Genomic DNA, 22,004 nt, shown 5'->3' on the forward strand with positions numbered 1-22,004 from the left:
AGTAGCTGTTCACTATATTTAAAATTAATAGCATTTCTCTTACTTTCATCTAGTTTCATACATTCTGAAGCACCACAGCTCCACCATATCTAAGGAAGACATAAATGTGGCTTTCTTGCAAGTAATGTAGATCTATGATTTTGTGCATGCTTGTGAATTAGAAATCTGTCTTCACTTTTTTGAGCTTTACAGTGCACTATAAAAAATGAAGAGCTTGTGAAATGACAAACAAAACAGTTGATTATAAACCTAAAATACTAAAATAAATTTAATGCAGGTGGCTTTAGAATTCCTTCATGTTATTTCCTCCTCTCCTCCAGGCATGCATTAATGGTCATGAAGATATTGCAAGGCTGCTACTAGAGCATGGTGCATCTGTTGATTATCGAGACACTGACAATTGGACGGCAGCTCATTTTGCATCGGCACACAGTCACAGTTCAATCCTTCATCTTCTCTTTGAAGTGAGTGACATCAAAAAATCTCAGCTGCCAGAAAATGATTTACTTTGTACAGTAGTATTATTAATTTTATTATGTGTTCTGTAGTATGGGGCAGACGTCACACTACTTGACACTGATGGTAACTTCGCTTTGGATTATTCAGTGAATGCAACAGTGAGGAATATCATTGAAGAAGAGATGGCACAATCAGGTTCAGTGTACATATAAGTCATATCTTAATCACTCTCCTTTACCTGAAGGTGTTTATACAGAGGACCTTCCCTCTTTACGTATGAGGCAACTTAAAGCAATGACTGCAGCAGTTCGGAATGCATTATTGAAAGGGAAAGATCTGACCTTACCTAATAGGAATGGAGTGACCCCAGTAAGCAAGCACATAGACATACATGTACATGTAGTCTGGTAGCATACACATTTACTACTGGACTATACTACAGTGTAACATGATAACTTGGCTCAGAGCATAGAGATACTATGCTTACAGTGAATTAGTCAGCAATGATTAATGATTAAAGTACATGAGAGACTAAGAATTACTACCGGTAACATTTCACTAATTCTGTTATCTACTATTTAAGTATCGTATTAGTTCAAGTATTATCATAGTCTACTTCTCCTTTCCTCATATGCCAATTATTGTATATTTAGTAGCGGATCTTCTCTACATAAAATATACTTAAAGACATAAGCACACCTTGTACTGTTGCACGCTAGTACACATGTACACTCAATCGTAATAATGTATATAATACCACACATAATTTCTAATTGTATTTTAGTTGCACACAGCTGCTGCTTATGGATATCATGAAGTAGTGCAGTTATTGGTTGAGTCTGGCTCTATTCCTCTCTCTATACTGGATGAGTCTGGGTGCACTCCTCTCTACCTGGCAATGAAATACAAGCAGGTATTGATTGGTTAAATCACTATTCTCAAGTGTAACATACTACACATCAACACTCTCGATAGTTGTTTAAGAACATGAGCTTTGAAATAAAACTTGTTCTGTAAATTAAGCGTGTACTTAATAAAATGTTCATGTACTCAGCCAGGCTGTGTTTATGCACACCAGTAAAACGGAAGTAGCTCATTTGTGCCGCCTGTTTTATGCTTCTGTTTACACGGTAACAAGGAAAACTTGATAAGATTTTGTAGCGACAAAAACAGGCTCGAAGTCTGTATCGTTGTACAAACTTTTGCGTTGCTGTGTAAACCCAGCTTAAAGATCTGTCTCTGCCTTTAGACATTTAGAAAACATTGTATAATTGCCTTATCATCACAATCTCTACTTTATCTATCTATATTTCTATTCCTGTAGACTCAAATTGCCAAGTATTTACTTGATAGTGGTGCCAAGATGGAAGAAGGTATAACCGTTACTACATCCTTCCTTATCTTATCTATTGTTTTCTCTTTTTTTTGTAGCTTCTTCTAGTGAATTCAAACTAAGCTTTGAAAGACCAACCGAGGAACAATCTCCTTTGCCATCCAACCAATGGTAGGATATAGATATTGATGTACATGTACATGTTTAATACATGTATGTGCATGTTATTGTAATAATGTGATTTAAAGAGTTTATATACATGTATGCAACATATATATGCATCACTATCCACAGTATCAAATGCAACATTTAATATTTTCAATTTCTCTGAATTTTTATTATCCTAGTATAGCATAGCCACTTTATTGTATAAGAAATAGCATTTTTTTAAATGAGAGAAGTGAGTAATAATAGTTATTATAAGAGGATCAGTGATCCACACAATAGCATTATTACATGTAGTAAGTATGTTGTACTTGTATAATCTCTTCATGTTTGTATCTGAGCAGCGTACATGTACATGTAGATTAGCAGCGTATGAGTACAATGTACATGTAAGTGATTTAGGGTATTTTGTCATTTTGTGTATATTTGAGACCCTAAGTAAAACACAATAAGTGTCAAATCATTCAAAATCAATGGAATGCTGCAAAGCTAGTGTAAAAGATCAACACCCAAAGTGTGCAGTTATAGTGATTGAATGTTACTGGGACTGTAAATTTCAGCATTTGTAAATGTAACTAGTAGCTCCTTCTGAGCATGTGAATGAATAATCAATCATGTCATGAACATCACGTGCATATAGATTTCATTATCAATATTCTTCATTTTCCACTCTCTCTCTCTCTCTCCCTCCCCCCTCTCTCTCCCCCCTCTTTCTCCCCCCCTCTCTCTCCCCCCTCTCTCTCCCTCCCCCTCTCTCTCTCCTCGTCCCTTTCTCTCCTCATTGTAGGAAACTCAAGAGAGCATCAGCTGATGATGCCATGAGGGAGAAGCATTTCCTATCCCGATACATTGGAGTGGTACAGGACAGCTCCAGAGGAGAGGGCACACTGTTAGATGATGATGCTGACGTTCCATTCAGTGAAATACTCACTGGAAGCAGTGACTCAATAACTCGCTCATACATTCCATCGACAATAGACAACGAGGAAGAGGGACTGAGGGAGGATGAAGGAGATAATTACCTAGAGGACAGCATCAGTGAGAGGGTTGAAGAGTTGCAAGTAAAGGCACCAACTCCTCTACAAGCCATTCCAGAAATGATCTACGATACTTGTCCTAAACTGGCCACACCTACTAAAGCTACGCCTCCTTTGGTGGTTGAAGATATGTATGATGTTGCAGTCATGCCTTCGAAACCAAAAAGCAAAAGTATCTATGATGACGATTTCACACTCTCCGGTTTCCACGGCAACAGCGGACGTGTCACACCAAATAACGAAATTTATAATTTGGAGGCAGATAATGTAGATAGTCCAAGCCACACCCCTTTGATGAAACAGCTGGTTCCAAGCAAAGATCAGGACCACTCCCCCAGGCCTACTTCTCCTTCTCCTTACGAGACGTTTGTCAGTATCCATTCCAATAAAATGACCACGCCCAGTCCAACCACACCCACATCAGCCCCGCCCATTCCAATAAGAAGAGTAAAAGATAAAAAGAATTCTGAGCCAATCATAGCTCGCAAACAAACCGAGTCAAAGAAACAGCGTAGCATCAGTGTCGATAACTCCATTAGTGCTGTGGGGGCATGGCTGCAAAACTTCCATAAAAAGAGCACGCCCGTTGCACCTCTTGTACTTCCAAACTTTAAAAAACCAGCCCCTAAGTCCCCGGTTTTACCACCTCGCCGTATGGAGCTAGGACAACTCAGCCCCGCCCACACTCAAGTTAATCAAACGCCTGTCCACTCACCAGTCCATTCTACCAGTAGCTCCCCGATTCATTTATCCGTTCAACCACGGGCCCGTCCGTCGTCCTTATCTCCCGTACCGCTATCACCTAATTACGATGCAGACCCGCCTCCATCCTACGCCACCGTGCTTCATTGCCCCGAGCAGTTTTCAATACCTGGTAGAGTAGAATCTCCTTCTCCTCCTCCTGTTCCCCCTCATCCCAGCCACTGGTTAGTCCGTCCTCAGATTCGTCAGCGCTCCGAGCCTAATAATATCGGTTTTCGTAAGTCGAATTTGCGTAAGATTTCTTCCGGTCCTCTTGATGATAGGAGCCTTGCTTTGTTCAGTAGTGGGTCAGACTCTGCTATTATTAATGAGACGACTGATGGGGAGGTTGTTAGGAAAGTAATCAAACCGTACACGTTTAGAACCAGGTTTCAGTAACAGTTCCACTATCTACAATCATAACTGCTTCACTTCTTCATTCAAATCGTCATTCCTGTTAGTTCATCCGTTCTTTTTCAATCCTTTACTTGTCACAAGTTTGTATAATAAAAAGGTCAATAACAGATTGTTTTTTCTCCTTGTTTTTTTTTCTCCCACTTTTATTTAACGTTATTTTTTGAGTCATTGTTTTTCCTCAATATTAATTATCTTAGCCTTTACTTTTCACAAGTTTGTGTAAATAACATTGCATTATTTTTCTCCTCCTATTTAAATGTTTACAAAAGTATATTTTAAATGTTTTTTTTTCAAAAAAAGGACAAAATGTTAACAAAAACAAAAACAATAGTATCATTCATATGATGGGGGTGGGGTAGTTCGGAAAGTAGTTAAACCGTACACATTTTTAGAACAAGGTTTCAGTAAAAATCAGCTACGTACAATCGTAACCACTTAACTTTCATTCAAGTCATCATCCTGTCAGTTCATTTCTCTTCACTCTTAATCCTCGTCACAAGTTTGTATAATACGAAGTCAATAAAAATGTTTTTTTTCCTCCCACTTTTATTTGACAATAATGAATCATTGTTTTTCCTCAGTTATCCTTTAATTGTCACAAGTTTGTATAATGAGACATAAAAATAACAATAATTATTCTGCTCCTCTAGCTATTTTATTTAAATGTTCACATTATAAAATTAAAAATAATATTTCCTGCAAAAAACAAAATACTGTTAACAAAAAACAAATAGTACAATCTTAAAAGGTAGTATAGGTATGAGAGAACAAGTACAGAGAAACATCAAAATTCTTTTGCCAATTCAATGTGTGTCATCACTCATTACATAAGTATTGCCATGGTATTGCATAAGAAAATGAATAAAGAAATATTAGAATAACCACATACACAGATGAGTACATATTACATCATACATTACATAGAGTTAGAAGGAACAGTTATCTTTTTGGCTTATGCCACTGGTTGCATTGATTGTGTTATTTTATCAGGTTCTATCACCTCATCTTCAGATGATGTTTCACTACTAGAGCTTTCACTGTACTGGATCATACTCTCACGAACACTGTTTAACCTTTGAGAGAGAGAGAGAGGAGAGAGAGAGGGGGGAGGGAGAGAGGGGGAGGGAGAGGAAGAGGGAGACAAAAAAGAGGAGAGTGAAAAGGAGAAAGGTACACCTATAATTATAAACAAAGTAATGGGATAAAAGAAAAGGAATAAGAAGATAAAGAAGAATAGAAGCTAGAAAGAGAGAGTGGACACACATGTGTACCTTTGTCTTGACTTTGATAGCCAGCATTGTTTACAACTAGATAAGATTCCAGTTTTAGATATCTTGTAAACACCAGCAAAGACAAACAGGATGGTCAGTACATAATAATAACAACCGTAAATGACAAACTATAGAGGAAGAGAGAAAAAGTTAATATTTAAGTTAATATCTATTTTAATAGATGTACATGTACAATGCACATGTATCTTATACAAGCCTGGCTACATTGTATATATCTTAGTATAAGGGTAGGCCCTCCTATACTCTATATAGGGTTGTATATGCACGTAATTCCTTAATCAAATAGGCCAAGGCTTCTAATTGAAACAACTAGGCTTTAATGTATTTAAGCCTATACTGTATTTCCTTCAATTCTATCTGTGAGTACTATTAATTTCAAAAGCAAGAGCACTGCGGGTACAATACAGGGACGAATAGCATTCAAGAGCAAAGCCTAATAACTTCAGCTCCAGTTAGCAGCTACCCTAAAAGCTTCTTGAGCTTCCTCTACAGCTAACACGTGGCAATTGTGCAATAAAACTACTGCACATGCACAACATGCAGTAATAATTCAAGGACGAATATTCATGTATTTCCTGTCAATGACATTTATGATTTATAATGATATTCATTGGGATATTGTAAATGGAAAATTTTTCAGGCAGCCATGGTGGAGGTACAATGTATACTATCATTAGCTACAATGGACCGACAGGCTAGTAAAAACTGTCAATTCTACATCTCCACATCACTCCAGTGGCTCCAAATAGTTGCACAGCTATGAAAAGAAAGATAAAGGTTGCAATTTTTTACTTTTGAGGCTATAACTGCTTGCTCTTCATACAAAACGGCAGAAAGTGTATCGAGCTCCATTGGAAACAGTGCAACAATACCTCCACAATGGCGGCCTGAATAAATTTCCAATTATGGCAACCCAGTGAATATCATTATAAATCATAAACGTCATTCACAGGAAAGATATTAATTATTTTATTGAGCCTTCTTAATGGTGTGGATATGATTCAAGGGTGGATAGAATTCGAGGGTGGAAGTATTTCAAGGAAATATAGTACATATCAAAAAAGGCTAAGTAGCTACCCCACAGTTACTCTACTTTTGCGTAGGAAGTTCGTTGCTCCTTCTCTGCACATGCTTACTGCAACAGTAGCAGGACAGTAGAAGACAGTAGCACGACAGTAGAATGGAGCAAAAAACATCCTAAATGGGCTTCTAGAAGGGGATAGAGTGGTAATATAAATGAACTTGGAGAGCACAGACAGCCAAAGAAGCATCTACAAGTTCTACTACAGTACATGTGACTGGGTGGGATAGCAGCATAACGTAGCAAAGAGTAACAAAGAGTAGCGAAGTAAGAGCGAAGTACCTACGAACTACCTTCAAGGTTCTCTTCTCTACTGTACCCTACTTAGCCTTTTTTTGATGTGGACTGTACATGTGTGTTCTCTTCTTACCTGTGTCCTCACATACAGTTCTAGCCAGCTATTGACAATAGCAGTCAGCACTGTCTGGAGTACAAGAGCCACTAACGTGTTGAATCCAAAAATGAGACCATAGCTCTCATAATCAACATTAATTGAAATTTGGGAACTAGAAAATTAAACAGAAAAAATAATAATAATAAAATAATTACTAATTATCTTTCCACTACATACATGTACATGTACATTGTACTAAGTTATGAGCATCGTATTTTCATGGGAGATTAAATTTGGAATTTTGGATGATTACAGAATAATTTTGCCTTTAAAATTACCACAAATCCTTAAATAGAAGCAGGCTTCTATTTCTTGACTTTAACTTATACATGTACAAATGTAGGCTTCAATTTGAGGGCTCTCCTATACTTGATAAATCAAATAAAGGCTTCAATTTCTTAATGCATGTAGCCCCTGTAGCAACAAAGCTTTCAAATTAAAACAGTCTTTTATTTGACAAAGGCCTTTACTAGACTTTAATATAGTATCTCCATTAAACTTAATTTCAAATAGGTACTGTATAACAGGAAATTTTGGATGGAGTAAAATTTGACGAATTGCTATATTTTGGTGATTGATAGATTTAATTTGGCGAATTTGTGGCCACATGCCATTGAGCATACGCATAATTGCTGAAAATGGCAGATTTTTATTTTGGTAAATGGCTATCAAAATCCCAATTCACCAAATTTAATCCCCTCCAAAATTTCCCGCTGTACGGTATTAAAAAATTTCTAATGTGTTTTATATGAGGCTCACCTTGCTATTGTTATCACAAAAGCAAATGTAGATCTGTAAATGACATGACAGGCATAAGCAACATAGACAATATGAGAATAAGAAGAGATGAATAGCACCACAGTAGCAAGGAGTGAGAGACTCCCCATTGTTATTTCTCCCCAGACAGGCCAGTTCACTTTCAGTAATGAAGCAAGCACTGCAGTCAGTGCTGCAAAGAGATCAGTAGTACCTTCCACTAGCCCATTCAACTGGTATCTCTTATGAACAGCATCTGTAGTAATAATAATAGGAAAAAGGGCATGTTAGAGGGTATTGTGAACTACATACATGTACATGTACATGTATGCTACATGCATCCAACATTTCATTGGCTTAATGTGGTAAGAAGGGTAGTTACTTACATGTATGTACATGTACATATGAGGGGCTTCAACCCAGTAATAATAATCAAATCAAACTATAAGTAATGGGTATAATATCATAATGTTTGCACTGATGTACACATGTACATGTATATTCCCCTAAGTTGGTAATTCTCCTCCATTTAAAAAATGTTAATTTATATCTATAGTCTAATCTTTGGCTGATGGGTTTTAAACTTTCACATATCAGTACAGGTATTGCATCAGAATATAACCAGATGTTTGTTATGATGGTCAGTCCCAGCATTACATCAATTTTTAATCAAAAGTGTAGGCAACTTTTCATGCATGCTATTCGTTCAAATAGAACCAAATTCTATACAAAACACCAATATTGTAAAGCCCTTAAACCTTGCTTTCCTGAATATAAAGTATACCAAAACTTGCCACAAAAAAGTAATGCTCTCAAATATTTCACTTTCTAAAGGGAATTAATTCTATCAATTGACATACGACATAAACAATTTCAAGATTCCTGGAAGTAATGAGTAATAGAAATACTAACCTTCATCTCCATTCTCTTCGTTGATGTGTTTCCAAAGCGACTGTACATAGTTTCCAACCTGGAGCATTCCGCACATACCAAATGCCCACCACAGAGACCATCTCAAGAGAGTCGGTTTCGTATAAAACTTTCTAAAGTCCTTCCACTTGTAGAGCCAGCCTTTCAATATCGACGGAGGTGCTTCTGGAGGTGAAACCTCTTCTAATTCGGTTGAGAAGTTGACGTAGAGATTTCTAGGAGGTTTTTGACAAGGGGCTTTGAAATACCATGGTAAAAGTACAGCAAAAACAGCAGCGACGCAGACGCTTGCAAATGAAAAGTAATTGAGTCCATAAAAATCTAAAAGACCATTGGAGTAAGCGATTTGACCAGCAAAAGCTCCAAAAGATCGACCAAACAAGACAGCAGCTCGTACTGGGCCAGTGATCCTCTCATAATACTCAAACGGAACAGCTGAATAAATATAAGAAAAATAACCAACTTCAGTTGCTGTAGCTATCCCATATGCCACCTGCATCATCTGCTGAGAGAATACAGATGTACCCCATATTAGGAGAAGTCTCGTTGTAATGTAAGAAAGTGTTTCTATTATTATTATTGGGTTGTAGCGAATGAGATCGGTGAGAAGGAACACAAATATGGCTGATATGAGGTAGGAGTAGGTCCAGACTGGGTATATGAGATCATTTACTTGGTGAGAACTAAAGTTCTTGCCTTCATCCTCGCTCCTGAGGTACGGCGTTAGGAAAGCTTCCGATGGTTTGAATTCTTTGAAAAACCCGTACAGGAGTAGACAAATGGTCGAGTAGATCCAGAGACGAGGGGGAGAAGGACACAGCCCGCCACAGAAAGGCTGCTGGCGAGACGTGGAAGGAGTAGAGGAAGAAGACGGCATACTTGTTGTTGACTTGTTCTCTTTCCCGTGCTCTGCATGAGCTTTTACAAGCCACGTTGCATTATTTCAATGCCCCGCCTACCTACTACCCACAGTAGTAGGTGTGGCTGCCTGCAGATTTTGATATCTTCTCTTTAAAGACAAAATAATCATGTTGCTGGTTCTTACTGAAGAACACAAGACCCATCTCTCCTTTCTCTCCACTGTAGACATTTCTGGTAAGAGTGAGAGAGAGGCTGAAAAGTAGCGTTAATTAATGAGAAGGTGTATATGTGTGTTGCTTATTTTTTAATAACCACACCCATTAGTTGTGAGAGAGTTTTGCAGGATATCAATGGAATTTATCAAAAACGGACCAAACACTAAGCTATACTCTGGAGCAGCACGTAAGTAGTCACTCTATATCTTTACTAGCTAAGAGTCATTTGGGATGGTGGGATGGTACATGTACACGTATATATGTGAATTTCTGTTAAATGGTTAATTGATTGCCCTATATTAGATATTAGCATACACATGTGTCATTAAGCATGCTTAGAATAAAGCAAAATGGCTTGGTTTTTTTTAGCAATTTTATGATCAATCTGTTAATGACAAAATAAAACTCTACCAGTTTTTCCCACTATACAGCTGTATAGTACAATGGGTAGTCTTGCCCGCCCCTTCATTACCTGTGCATTTGTCATTTTGCATTTCAATTCTCATTGCTGTAGAAACAAATTTAGCATGCATCAAACTGGGTTTCCTACTATAAAATTCAACAGCATCATTCACAAGCTTCTGACAATTAAGTACTGTATTTTACCGATTAAACGCCCGGGAGTTTATTTCTTATTAAGCAGCAAAAAAATTCGTCGAAAAAAAATAAAAAAGGTACTTCAAGTGGGATCGAACCCCCAACTCTGAGCAACTCAGACCAGGCTCGCACTTTGGAGCTATCTAAGCAGTGGGGCATTATTTTTGGTAGAAATATGCGTATCTATAGCTAGAATATATTAATGACAGGCATTTATCAGTAAAATACGGTACATGTACATTCCTTTTGAGCAACTTTTAAAATTTGTAAAAAAATCAATTTTAATCAGAATCAACTCAAAGTTTCTACACTACATAACAACATATGCATCAGATAAATTTATAAAATTGGTGAATTCTCTAACCATTTTCACAAAATTTAGCCAAATATACAGGTAAGAACTGGGACTTTGACCTGATTTTTGAGCAAATTTAACAATATTCATTAAAAAATCCAATTTTGATTTGAATCATTTGCTATCATTTGTTTCTTTGACACTTTTGGTAGTAACACAAACACACAAAAATAATGTTTCTTATTGAGAGCCAACCTTTAATTAGTTTTGATTCACTACATAGAACTGTATCCCTCTCTCTTGCTGACAACCTATAATGATTGCAAGTCGGTAATGGTGAAGCACATAAGAGAGAATGGGCCCTGCATGACAAGCAAGAATGGGGATCTGCTTGATAAGCACAGCTATTATGCATAGATCTTGCAAATTGGCAGTTGTAGGTGGGCCCTTTGTTTAATGTGAATACTAGAACACGCCTCAATTTAGACAGTGCCTTTGTAGTTTATAGAATTGGTTTGCAAAGCCTGGGCGATTCACTATACTCATAATAGAGCATTTTTATGTTTTATTTCTTTCTATTTTCCCACCCTCTCCCTCTCCCTCTCTCTCTCTATAGAGAAACTAGGTGTTGACACTGCTACAGTTAGACAGAGTGTTCAAGGTCTCATGTTTCTACTAGTTGAATCTTCAAAACTATCAGTCAATGAAATTGATTTTTTGGACTCCATTATGATCCTTGGATTTGACGAGGAGCTAAACAAGGAATTATATGCAGTAAGTTTATTTCATCAAACACATTGATATTCTTATGCTACATTGTTTGACAAATAATTTTGAGTTATGAGCATTTTCTAAAAATAACAAAATTTTGGAGAAAAAAGCAATGGCATACATAGCCCATGTTTTTTTCCAAAAAATGACTCCAAAATTATCCCAAATTTTTATTGCATTTTCTGATACATATTGATGTCCTTGTGCTATGTAGAAGGTTTGAGCTATTTCTGACAAATATTTTTCAAGTTATGAGCATTTCAAAAAATGAGCCAATACATATTTGACTAATACTTAATTTTTAGGCATTCAATTTAACCTGACCAAAGGCATCTCTATTATAACAATTTGCTGTTTTAATTTTCTTCTAATTAATTTAATATTAATTTTATCCTCTCTTTTAGCTATATGAGGAGAACAGTTCTGAGATAAGGTCCCTCCTAATGAGTATGTCCCTTGATCTTCCTCACTACACTGACCTGGAGTGGAGACTGGAGGCACAACTGAGCTCTAGATCACTGGAACGACAAGTACAACCATCAATACTACTGAGACTACATACTGAGGAGGAAGGTAAAAATACATGTACATGTATAGACCCCCTAGACGTTAAGACTATTTTGAATAAATTATTTATGGGTAGCCACCCACGATTAAAATTACTGACGGCAAGAAGCTCTCCACATCAAAGGCAGATCAAAGCCCAAGGTGCCAAATTGAAGCATAGCAAGAAAACTATGTTGCAGCAAAAGTTACCTGGTTTATATGAAGTAGTCTGGCCTCCATACTTTCCATAAATGCTGCTTGTAAGCTTGTAGTACCTTGTAATCCTGTAGTACCTTGTAGCGCTTACAAAAATGGCCAGGTGGTGTCACCGCCTTTGATTTTCTTTTGATCTTGAGGCGTTCTTGCCGTCAGTAATTTACATTGTGGGTTGATGCCATATAGGAAAATTTTATTTATTATGAATGAATATTATTATTGTAATCATATTCATTGAAAATAATCTTAGCTCCTAGGGGGTCTATTGTATAATTATAATAATACTAATAGTTGTTGCTGTGGATTGTCTTTTTGTTTGTGTATTTTTGTGAGCTCTCCCTCTCTATAATAATGCCATTTCCCTAGTATCCATTCTTATACACATACATGTACATGTAGATACATGTAATGTACATGTACTGTGGATTGATTTGTACATACATTGTACATTGACATGTTTGTCATTTTTGTCAATCAAAACACCAAAATTTGACAAAATTTTTGACTGGCAAAATTTGGAGACAAACATGTACATGTAATTATGATACACGTACATGTATGTTAACGATAGCATTATTACATGTATAACCAATTTTTTAATTTTCTTCGCATTTCTTTGTTTCATTAGGTGTTCCTAGTGTTCATACGATAGAGACTGATCCTGTTAATCTCATTCATTTGACTAACAGTCTTGAGACAGCACTAGCTGAAATAAAGAGTCAACATTGCAGACGAATAATGAGGGGCATTAAATAGAAGAGTAGAAACTTAATTATGTTACAGTTTGTTGTTAATGTTTGTATAGAACTACAATATAAAGTGATCTAAAGTGTGTCTATGTTTTTTGTTTCAAATGTTAATGTAGCTTGGCTGTAAACTTAAATGCATTGATTTTTTATAAATTGAATTATGATAGACCCAATGTTCAATCTGATATTAATCCAGCATACATGAGACTGCAGTCAATAATACTGTGGTGTAAAAACTGTTTTAAATTATGTTTTATGTTGATTAATATAACACTTAATATAATTTGTTGCTGCATAGCATTTAGAATGAGATTTTCGTTGCGCTATACGTTACTACAATGCCTCCGCTACAATCAACCCATTGCTAATATTGTGTTTATGTGAGTGATAAATTAGCAATAAAATAACACTAAAATGCATTCCATGATTATAATGAATACAATGTGTAATTATCATTATTATTTTTTGGGTATTGTACATACACATATCACAAATTGATGTTTTGAGAGCCATGTGCCATAATAAACTCATCTTCACTTTATGTATAAAATTAGTGACTACGAAAAGATAATTCTGGTTTTTATATGTTCATAATAAGGTAAAGTATAGCAAGTTTCTTGATGTTGTCCATCTAGCCCAAGTGTCCTTAGTGTATTATTGGTCCTGAGAGATTCCATCAGTACCAGTACTCCATCAGTATCAATGTTAGTATTGTAAAGGCATAGGGAACTGAGAGTGTTGTTAATGAGTAAAAGTTCAGCTAGTGATTGAGCACTGGTTGAAGTTAAAGGATTATATTGAAGATTTAAGTATTGAAGTGTTTCATTATATTGTAGTGATTGTGCTAGTAGGGTGACTTTATCATCACTCATTGAGCCATCAATTAGGTTTAGAGTTGTTAATGATTGGTTTGTTGATAGTTGAGAAGAAAAAGAAAGGATATCATCACGTGTTAAGAATGAGGAGAATATACTAAGCATTTTTACTGTTCTTCTTTCCAAAATAGCTGGTATTAGGAACTGTATGCTTTCAGATGATGAGGATATGAGTGTGACAACCTCATGTTCCTCCTCTAGTTCACATATCACCTCCATGCATTGATCTACTGATGGTTTAAGAAGATGTACATCATCATTGCTCCACTGCACCTCTCCATTCTCTCCATCCTCTTGTACTATATAATCACAAACACACAAATAGTTAATGCAAAATGTTTAGCTAATTCATTTGTGTTTTGATAGATGCAATACAATCATTTTTCAAGACACCTATTATGCATGGGCATTCAAGATTGAAATTATGGTTGAAAAAAATCTCAGTTTTTAATGCCTGCAATATAATTTAAATTATCATACATAGTGAACTATTCACTTAAAAATAACATACTGTCAAGTTTCAGTTTCAATTGTTCTATTTCTTGCAGTCGTTTCTCTGACAGGTCCTTCCAGGATGTTAACTTCTTCTCAAAATCTGTTAAAGGATATTAAGATCAACAATATTATTTTGACAAAGCATGGGCTTTTTTGAATTGGCACAATTATTTTTTTAAATGGCCATAAATCAAAAATAGTAGCAGTTATTGGCTCAAAGTATCTCAGGAAATGTAACAAAAATGAGGAAGTTTAAAAGCCATGTTTTAGAGAAACAAAGCTTATCAAAATGGCATATATTTGTGTTGTAAGTTTAACCTAATTTTAAAATAGATTTTTTACAAATTTTTTAAGTTGCTCAAAAATTGGACTAAACTCCCTGTACTTGTACAGGATCTTTGGCCAAATTTTTGCCAAAATAGAAAGTAGAAATTTTTCCATTAATTTCATAATTTTTTGATACACATACATGTTGTGTAGTAAGTTTGAGCTGCATTTGATTTTTATATGGCTTAAAAATCTGGCCAAAAGCAATGACTATATCATAGTGCAGAATTTTTTACAAAAATTGGGTTGCCATGTGGAACAGTTTGTTCAATTGTGACCGAGAACTTCTTGTTACCTTCTAATAATTGATTCAATTCTCTGTTTAGCGTTGAAATTTTCTCCTTCATTTCATTAATCACTTCTTCATTTTGAACTATAATAATCATCTGATAATGATATCATGATATTTATGACTCCTACCATTTACATATTGACTCTCTTCAAGACTTATTTGTAAGGCTTCTATTTCTTTTAATCTATTTTCTGATAATTCCTTAAATGTTGCCAAATCTGTTTCATTATAGCTACAGTTAATCAAAGATATCTCTTACCCATTATTTTTTCATCTCTTTCTTTTAAAGCAGCTTTCAAATCATCAATCTGTACAAGCAAATTCTTCATCTCTGATGTGTTCTCACTCACTACCTATACATGCATATACAATAAAAATAGTATATTTACTTGAATTCTCTAACCTGAGTAGCATCCCATATAATGCAGTTGCCTACCAGAAATTCCTTCAATCCTCTCTTTTGTAGTATTTTATCTTATCAAGGACAGCAATTATCAGTGAGCCAGTGTATACAGCAGGGCAGTAGCAGTTCACTACAACTGATCGACCACTATGAGTTCTAACTACTTTTATTTCATATTTTTGTATGAGCTCTAACTCCAACAGTACATCATTGACATCTTGCAGTGTAGTTTTATCAGGATCCCAGTTCAGGACAAAGGTTATGGTTTCACATAGCAAATATCGTGTTAAAATTGACTGTAATGTTTCATCTTTGGAAAGACTCACAGTTACTGACTTGCAGAATTCTTTAGCTGTTTCTTTGTGTTCCTTGATGATGTCTTCAGCTTCTTTTACTTTAAACTGAACGGCTAATACTTCAAGAGGATGAACATCAACAATGCTACATTTTCTCTTTACCACATCTAGAACTCCATCAACTGTTTTAGCAACAGAAAGTTCAGACTTAAGATCAGGAAAACAGTCAGAAAGCAATGCTTTCATTTTATTGACAACTTTTGATGATTTTGCCAGTTTCTTTGAAAAAATTTGCCGTATATTATAGAAAGTTGATCCAAACTTTGTCCGCATTTGCTTAAATTCATTTCTCATATTACGAGGAAATGATATCTTGTGACCAAGAACAGCTGAGTCTTCAGCTTTAACAAAATAAAATAATTAATGATAATATAAAAAAGTATTCTCACTTTCTGAGTCACTTGATGAAATTCCTTCTGAAAGCAGGAACATAATAATAAATAATAATTATTATTGCAAAATTTATACTTTCAGCTAAGTAAGTTTCCATCTCTTCAATATCATCAACATTAGTGTTAAAATTGTGTTCTACAGCAGCATTATAAATTAAATATCACTTAAATTTAACTCACTAAAGTCTTCAAATATAGTATCTCCACAATGAGCAGTCTTTGAGAACCTCCTTAATACAGTAACAAACAACTCCAGGTGTTTGTAATTGGAGTGAACAGCATCTCGTACAGCTTTGAGAAGAATTGCTCTACTGTCAGAGACAGAACCTCTGGTAGATATAATGTAAGACAGAGCCTCATCAGATATAACCTCTTCATGAAGCAACCTTGCCATACGAACTGGTTCAGTAATTGACTGAGAGAGTGCACTGTAATTATTCCTCAATATATCACTAGCACGATCTTCATTACTGCCCGTTGCAACCTCTTTTGGCTGTAATACTGTACTATTGTCATCATGGGAAAATTTCTCTTCTATTAAACAAATGAACTGGTGATAACATTATTCATTATCATACCGTATTTGGTCATAATTCCATTGGCTATATCTCTTGTTTCTTCAACATCAGACAGCACTGTAGCAATATCTTTAAGTTTTCTGTAGTCGCTAGACACTGTTTCTTGCATGGCAGTCAATAGAGTGGTCTTCTTGTCATCCAGTGACTTTCTCTGATCTATTTTCTCCATTTCATCCAGAGTAGCTTCACTTATACATCTCTTACAGTATAACAGTTGAGACACTTGTACAGGAGAGACAAGAGCTTCATTCAATGATTGAATACTCCTTTGAAGGATAGAAATTGCCTCAGTTGACGGTGGTGTATCTACAAGAAGTTTAATGAATTGTATTTAACTACAGATGCATGCGTGGTCATAACCCATCATGTACTCTTGGTGGTCATGTATAGCTTACAGGTCGTTCCATGTAATTTCCTCAAATGTTTTTCATATTCATCAGCGAGTGTGTTCTTTCCCACTACTCTTATTCTTAATACTTCTAGTATTTGTCTCCTACTAGCAGTAGGAGTAGTGGTCAGCCATAGATTGAACATCTCAATCATCTTGTGAGTGCTAGGGACAGCTTTTCCAGTAATATCTTGCAATTGCCTCTGATCCAAGTCAAGCATGGTACCAACTATATACCAGTTAGTACCAACATCAACATGCTCAGTTAACTCCTTTATAGTTGGAGCAGATGACAAGAAAACATTCAGGGAGCTTTCCTTGTGTCGAGCCATTTCTATTATAGATGTACTTCCGATTAGCTGCTGATGCACAACAAGCCACACCTCTCCCTTTATTTCACTTAAAACTTTTTGAAAAACTGCCCTGAAGCAGTGAGTGAGAGGGAGGGTTATTAGGCATTAAACGTGAACCTTTCATGGTTGGGCAAACTACTAGAAACAAGGGTAAGACTTTATCGTGATAAAACAAAATGAAAGATTATTTATTTTGTAGTCTCAATTTGATCCATCAAATGCTGCCATTAATTCTACATGTGTCAATGTCTGTACTGCACTTGAAATTCTTTTGTTCCTCATTAACGTTTTGGTAAGATTACACTTACATGTATGCTGAGTTGCTGACAATGGAAATACAATTACTGTATAGGGTTTTATTTTGTTGGTATAAAATTTAGCGAATTTGTTCAGATTTTCCATTTGTTGGTTTAAATTTTCACAAATCTTACCTTCTGCAGCCATTTTCCCTTTTGTGGAATTTAATTTTGCGAATTTAATGAAAATGCAAAATTTATTTTGAATGAAATATAACCCCTATATGGTGCTACATGTACATTAATTTTTGAGCAACTTAAAAATTCATAAAAAATCCAATTTTGGTTGGAATCAGCTCAGAAGTTCTACATAACATAAAAACATGTATATATATATATATATATATATATATCAAAAATATTATAAAAATGGAGAATTCTCTTCAAACCATTTGTGATGAAATTTGGCAAGAGACTATGTACTAGTATAATAGTATAGGGACTTTGACCCAATTTTTGAGCAACTTAAAAAATTTGTAGAAAATCTAATTTTGATCACAACCATTTGTTTCTATGACATACACTTTTGGTAGTAATACAAACAAACAAAAACGATGTGTCATATTGAGAGTCAACCTTTAGTTATTTGTGATTGGCTACATACAATTCTTAAGCCTCTAGCTGACAACCTAAGTAATTGCAAGTGGGTAATGGTGAAGCCTCCATGACACACAGTACATACATGTATATCTCAATTGCTGATTAGCAGCCCGGCCTTTGTTTAATGCACAATACTAGAACACACCTCAATTTAGATAGTCTCTTTGTAGTTTATAGAATTGGTTGGCAAGGCCTGAGTGATCTATTATACTCATAATAGAGCATTTTTATCTTTTGTTTCTTTTTATTTTCCTACTTTTCTCCCTCTCTCTCTCTTTATAGAGAAGCTAGGTGTTGATACTGCTACTGTTAAACAGAGTGTTCAAGGTCTCATGTTTCTACTAGTTGAATCTTCGAAACTATCAGTCAATGAAATTGATTTTTGGATTCTATTATGATACTTGGATTTGACGAGGAGCTAAACAAGGAATTGTATGCAATAAGTTTATTTCATCAAACATAATTATTGATATCCTTATGCTATGTAAAAAGTTTGACAAATATTTTTTGAGTTATGAGCATTTTCTAAATATAGCAAAATTTTTGAAAAAATGCAAAGGCTATACTAGCCCATGGTTTTTCCAAGAAATGGCTCCAAAATTGCCTCAAATTTTTATTACTTTTCTGTTGCATATTGATGAATATTGATATCCTTGTGCTGTATAGAAAGTTTGAGTTGATTCTGACATACTTCAATTTTTCAAGTTATAGCCATTAAAAAAAATGCAAAATTCCGAAAAGTACCCAAGGCCTATGGTTTTAACAAAAATGACTCCAAAATCACCCCAAATTTTTATTACTTTTCCTTATGCATATTGATTTCCTTGTGCTGCATAGAAAGTTTGAGTTGATTCCGACTTCAATTTTTCAAGTTACAGCCATTTTAAGAAAATGCAAAATTCTGGAAAGTATCCAAAGCTATAGCCCATGGTTTTTAACGAAAATGACTCTGAAATCATTCCAAATTTTTATTACTCTGATACACATTCATGTACTAATGCTATGTAGAAAGTTTGAGCTGATTCCAAGTTCAATTTTTCAAGTTACGGCTATTTTAAGAAATGCTGAAATTATAAGAATTACCCAAGGCCTATGGTTTTTTCAAAAATGGCTCAAAAATTACCCCAATTCTTGTTACATTTTCTGATACATATCGATGTCCTTATGCCATATAGAAAGTTTGAGCTGATTCTGATGAATATTTTTCAAGTTATGAGCATCAAAACAACAAGCCAATGCATATTGACTAATACCTTGATTTTTAGGCATTCATTTTAACCTGATCAAAAGCCCTCTCTATTATGGCAATGTGCTTTTTTAATTCTCTTATAGTTAATTAATATTCATCCTCTTTTTAGCTATATGAGGAGAACAGTTCTGAGATAAGGTCCCTCCTAATGAGTATGTCCCTTGATCTTCCTCACTACACTGACCTGGAGTGGAGACTGGAGGCACAACTGAGCTCTAGATCACTGGAACGACAAGTACAACCATCAATACTACTGAGACTACATGCTGAGGAGGAAGGTACATGTACATGTATGTACATGTGTACATACATTAGTAGTAAAGACCCTGACAATACATGTATATTGACAAAATTTATTTATGAAAAAAATTTGGATTCATATTGATGCATGTACAGGCCATGCATATTACATTGTAAATTGTGTGTGTAAAATTTTCAAATGAACAAAAAGGGGCTTTAATGCAAGGTTTGTGTATTTCATCAAAGTAATTATAGCAATATTAATGATAACGTATAATGATCCTATCATGTTTCAAGATTACATGTATATCTGAGTCTAAGCCAAATTTTTGTTTATTATCAAGTAGGTGTATTCATGCAGTGGCTATGGGTAGAGTGAAGCATAGAGTGAAGTAGTGTTTTGTACTAGTGTTACTTTCAAAATGAAATTTTGTGTATTTATCTGCTACATGTACATGTATAATCAACTAATTTAATGTTAATGGTAGTGGTGACAACAAAAATTTACTGTATTCTTATTTGTTTCATTAGATGTTCCTAGTGTTCATACGATAGAGACTGATCCTGTTAATCTCATTCATTTGACTAACAGTCTTGAGACAGCACTAGCTGAAATAAAGAGTCAACATTGCAGACGAATAATGAGGGGCATTAAATAGAAAAAGTAGAAATATAATTACATTTTAGTCTGTTGTGTTATTGTTTGTAAGTGATCTAAAGTGTGTTTGTTTGTTTATTTGAACTCTTTATGTAGCTTGGCTGTACACTTAAATGCATTAATTTTTTCATTATTAACTATAATACTAGACGGATGTAAAACATTAAGAGTCGAGGCTAGCAAAGCATTTATATTTAGCACTAGATCTATCCATGTACATATGGTCTATCATAGGCAATGATGCAATTGCAATTCCAATTTGATTCAATTCAATTTCATAATGGGATGACTGTTACAGCTCATAAAATCACTTTAGACGATTTAAGTAAATTTTAGTCTTCTAGCTCTACATGTAATTCTTGCTTACTTTATTTTGCTGTCACCACATACTTTCAATTTATAATTGCATTACTAATTCATAGTAACTACTGTATTGCAAATAAATAGGGGTGACATGCACCCAAATACTCATGTTGTTTATGTGGGGTTCGCTCATGCTCATCCTAATATTAATAAAAACTATAGCTTAATGACATGTACATGAACATTCAATATTTTAAAGCACCTTAAACTGCACTACGCATGTAAATCCACACATTTAAGTGATGGTAAAGGTTGTGTTTCTGACGAATCAAAATAATTGTTGTGAATTTGCAAAAGGGCAAGTTGCATAAAGAAATATGAAAAACCTGAAAAAACATGAAACAGCTGGTAGCATATAACCCCCCCCCGGCTTACAGGCCTAATACTTACATGTAATTCATACTGTAGATTTTTAGCCTAGTTACATTTGAATTTAACAAATTTCAATTTAATAGCCACAATCAAGAATAGATAGATAGAGTATAGCAACAACAATTTGTAGTTCAGTTATTAATAACATTCCTACAAGTTCACTATTGGTAGTGGTTTGTGTGGTTGTTTTATTCTGTGTTGATCAATCAATGTCTTCTTTTGATCTTCAAGAGCATCCTCGAGGATAAATTTGTAGTTTCCAGCATTTATGTTAATATGTACAAGTGAGGGATGGACAAAGACACTCTCATATAGTAGTTTTACTTTTGCAATCATTATCTTATACTTAGGCTGGCATAGAATATCAGGATTTAATGCCTTAGAGATGTACATAGTATTGTCATAATACTCTATTGTCAGTAGTTTAATAGTTACATTTGATTGTAAAAAGTTAGTAACAGCAGGAAGTACCTGTTCATTAAAGGGTGTTTCCTTTTCATCATCAGTATACCAATTTACTCTGAAGTTCAACTGAAGTTCTGTGAGATTTCTGTTTTGAGAGGTAACATTAATAAAAGCTCGTATAACACCTCCCTCGTTCAATGGAATGGGCACACTCAATTGCTGTAGACTGGTGGTGTGTATCAGACCATTTGTTATGGAGGACAAAAAAATGAAAGGGAGTTGAATATCACCATCCTTGTAACTTTGATCATTGATCTCAAAATATTTTAGAGTTTGGTTTTCTTTTAACATGTCTTGTAGACTAGAACTCATACCTCTTGTATAGACCCCACTCTTCTGTATATTCACTTTCAGAGCTTTTAGTGTAACATTAGCTATTACAATGTTAAATAGTTCAATAGCACTCTCAGCTGTGTCTAGGGGTAAAGTAAGTGTATGTAGACTGGG

General features: G+C 35.0%; 5 protein-coding genes across 6 annotated transcripts; 3 read left to right on the forward strand and 2 right to left on the reverse strand.

Annotated features, from left to right (window-relative positions):
• The first annotated feature begins 43 nt into the window (after positions 1 to 43).
• Positions 44 to 4,451, forward strand: LOC105313547 (uncharacterized). The gene is made up of 8 exons (XM_011407066.2): positions 44 to 121; positions 321 to 464; positions 549 to 654; positions 704 to 828; positions 1,244 to 1,372; positions 1,784 to 1,832; positions 1,891 to 1,963; positions 2,745 to 4,451. The coding sequence occupies exons 3-8, from the start codon at positions 642 to 644 to the stop codon at positions 4,132 to 4,134; spliced, it is 1,779 nt and encodes a 592-aa protein (XP_011405368.2). The 5' UTR covers positions 44 to 121; positions 321 to 464; positions 549 to 641; the 3' UTR covers positions 4,135 to 4,451.
• Positions 4,452 to 4,924: 473 nt separating this feature from the next.
• Positions 4,925 to 9,536, reverse strand: LOC100640125 (folate transporter 1-like). Its single transcript, XM_003388182.3, has 5 exons — positions 8,588 to 9,536; positions 7,679 to 7,931; positions 6,896 to 7,031; positions 5,424 to 5,551; positions 4,925 to 5,225 (listed from the first exon to the last, which is right to left on the reverse strand). The coding sequence occupies exons 1-5, from the start codon at positions 9,480 to 9,482 to the stop codon at positions 5,105 to 5,107; spliced, it is 1,533 nt and encodes a 510-aa protein (XP_003388230.1). The 5' UTR covers positions 9,483 to 9,536; the 3' UTR covers positions 4,925 to 5,104.
• A 39-nt stretch (positions 9,537 to 9,575) lies between these two features.
• On the forward strand, positions 9,576 to 13,028 carry LOC100639241 (COMM domain-containing protein 2-like). The gene is made up of 5 exons (XM_003388175.3): positions 9,576 to 9,700; positions 9,791 to 9,868; positions 11,190 to 11,347; positions 11,749 to 11,917; positions 12,735 to 13,028. The coding sequence occupies exons 1-5, from the start codon at positions 9,634 to 9,636 to the stop codon at positions 12,860 to 12,862; spliced, it is 600 nt and encodes a 199-aa protein (XP_003388223.1). The 5' UTR covers positions 9,576 to 9,633; the 3' UTR covers positions 12,863 to 13,028.
• A 321-nt stretch (positions 13,029 to 13,349) lies between these two features.
• LOC105313548 (uncharacterized) lies at positions 13,350 to 17,458 on the reverse strand. Of its 2 annotated transcripts, none has more exons than XM_019999252.1 (11): positions 16,969 to 17,458; positions 16,574 to 16,879; positions 16,176 to 16,529; positions 16,072 to 16,131; positions 15,993 to 16,019; positions 15,248 to 15,944; positions 15,104 to 15,197; positions 14,973 to 15,045; positions 14,848 to 14,925; positions 14,242 to 14,325; positions 13,350 to 14,029 (listed from the first exon to the last, which is right to left on the reverse strand). In XM_019999252.1, the coding sequence occupies exons 1-6, from the start codon at positions 17,291 to 17,293 to the stop codon at positions 15,292 to 15,294; spliced, it is 1,725 nt and encodes a 574-aa protein (XP_019854811.1). In that variant the 5' UTR covers positions 17,294 to 17,458; the 3' UTR covers positions 13,350 to 14,029; positions 14,242 to 14,325; positions 14,848 to 14,925; positions 14,973 to 15,045; positions 15,104 to 15,197; positions 15,248 to 15,291. The 2 variants fall into 2 exon arrangements, with proteins under 2 accessions (XP_019854811.1, XP_019854810.1); XM_019999251.1 differs by having other exon boundaries at positions 14,973 to 15,062.
• Positions 17,459 to 17,521: 63 nt separating this feature from the next.
• On the forward strand, positions 17,522 to 20,480 carry LOC100640251 (COMM domain-containing protein 2-like). The gene is made up of 4 exons (XM_019999253.1): positions 17,522 to 17,606; positions 18,493 to 18,649; positions 19,569 to 19,737; positions 20,231 to 20,480. Exons 2-4 carry the CDS (start codon positions 18,605 to 18,607, stop codon positions 20,356 to 20,358), a joined length of 342 nt encoding a protein of 113 aa, XP_019854812.1. The 5' UTR covers positions 17,522 to 17,606; positions 18,493 to 18,604; the 3' UTR covers positions 20,359 to 20,480.
• Positions 20,481 to 22,004: the final 1,524 nt, after the last annotated feature.

Source organism: Amphimedon queenslandica, unplaced genomic scaffold (genome assembly GCF_000090795.2).
Source record: "Amphimedon queenslandica unplaced genomic scaffold, v1.1 AMPQUscaffold_13283, whole genome shotgun sequence".
Lineage (NCBI taxonomy): Eukaryota > Metazoa > Porifera > Demospongiae > Haplosclerida > Niphatidae > Amphimedon > Amphimedon queenslandica.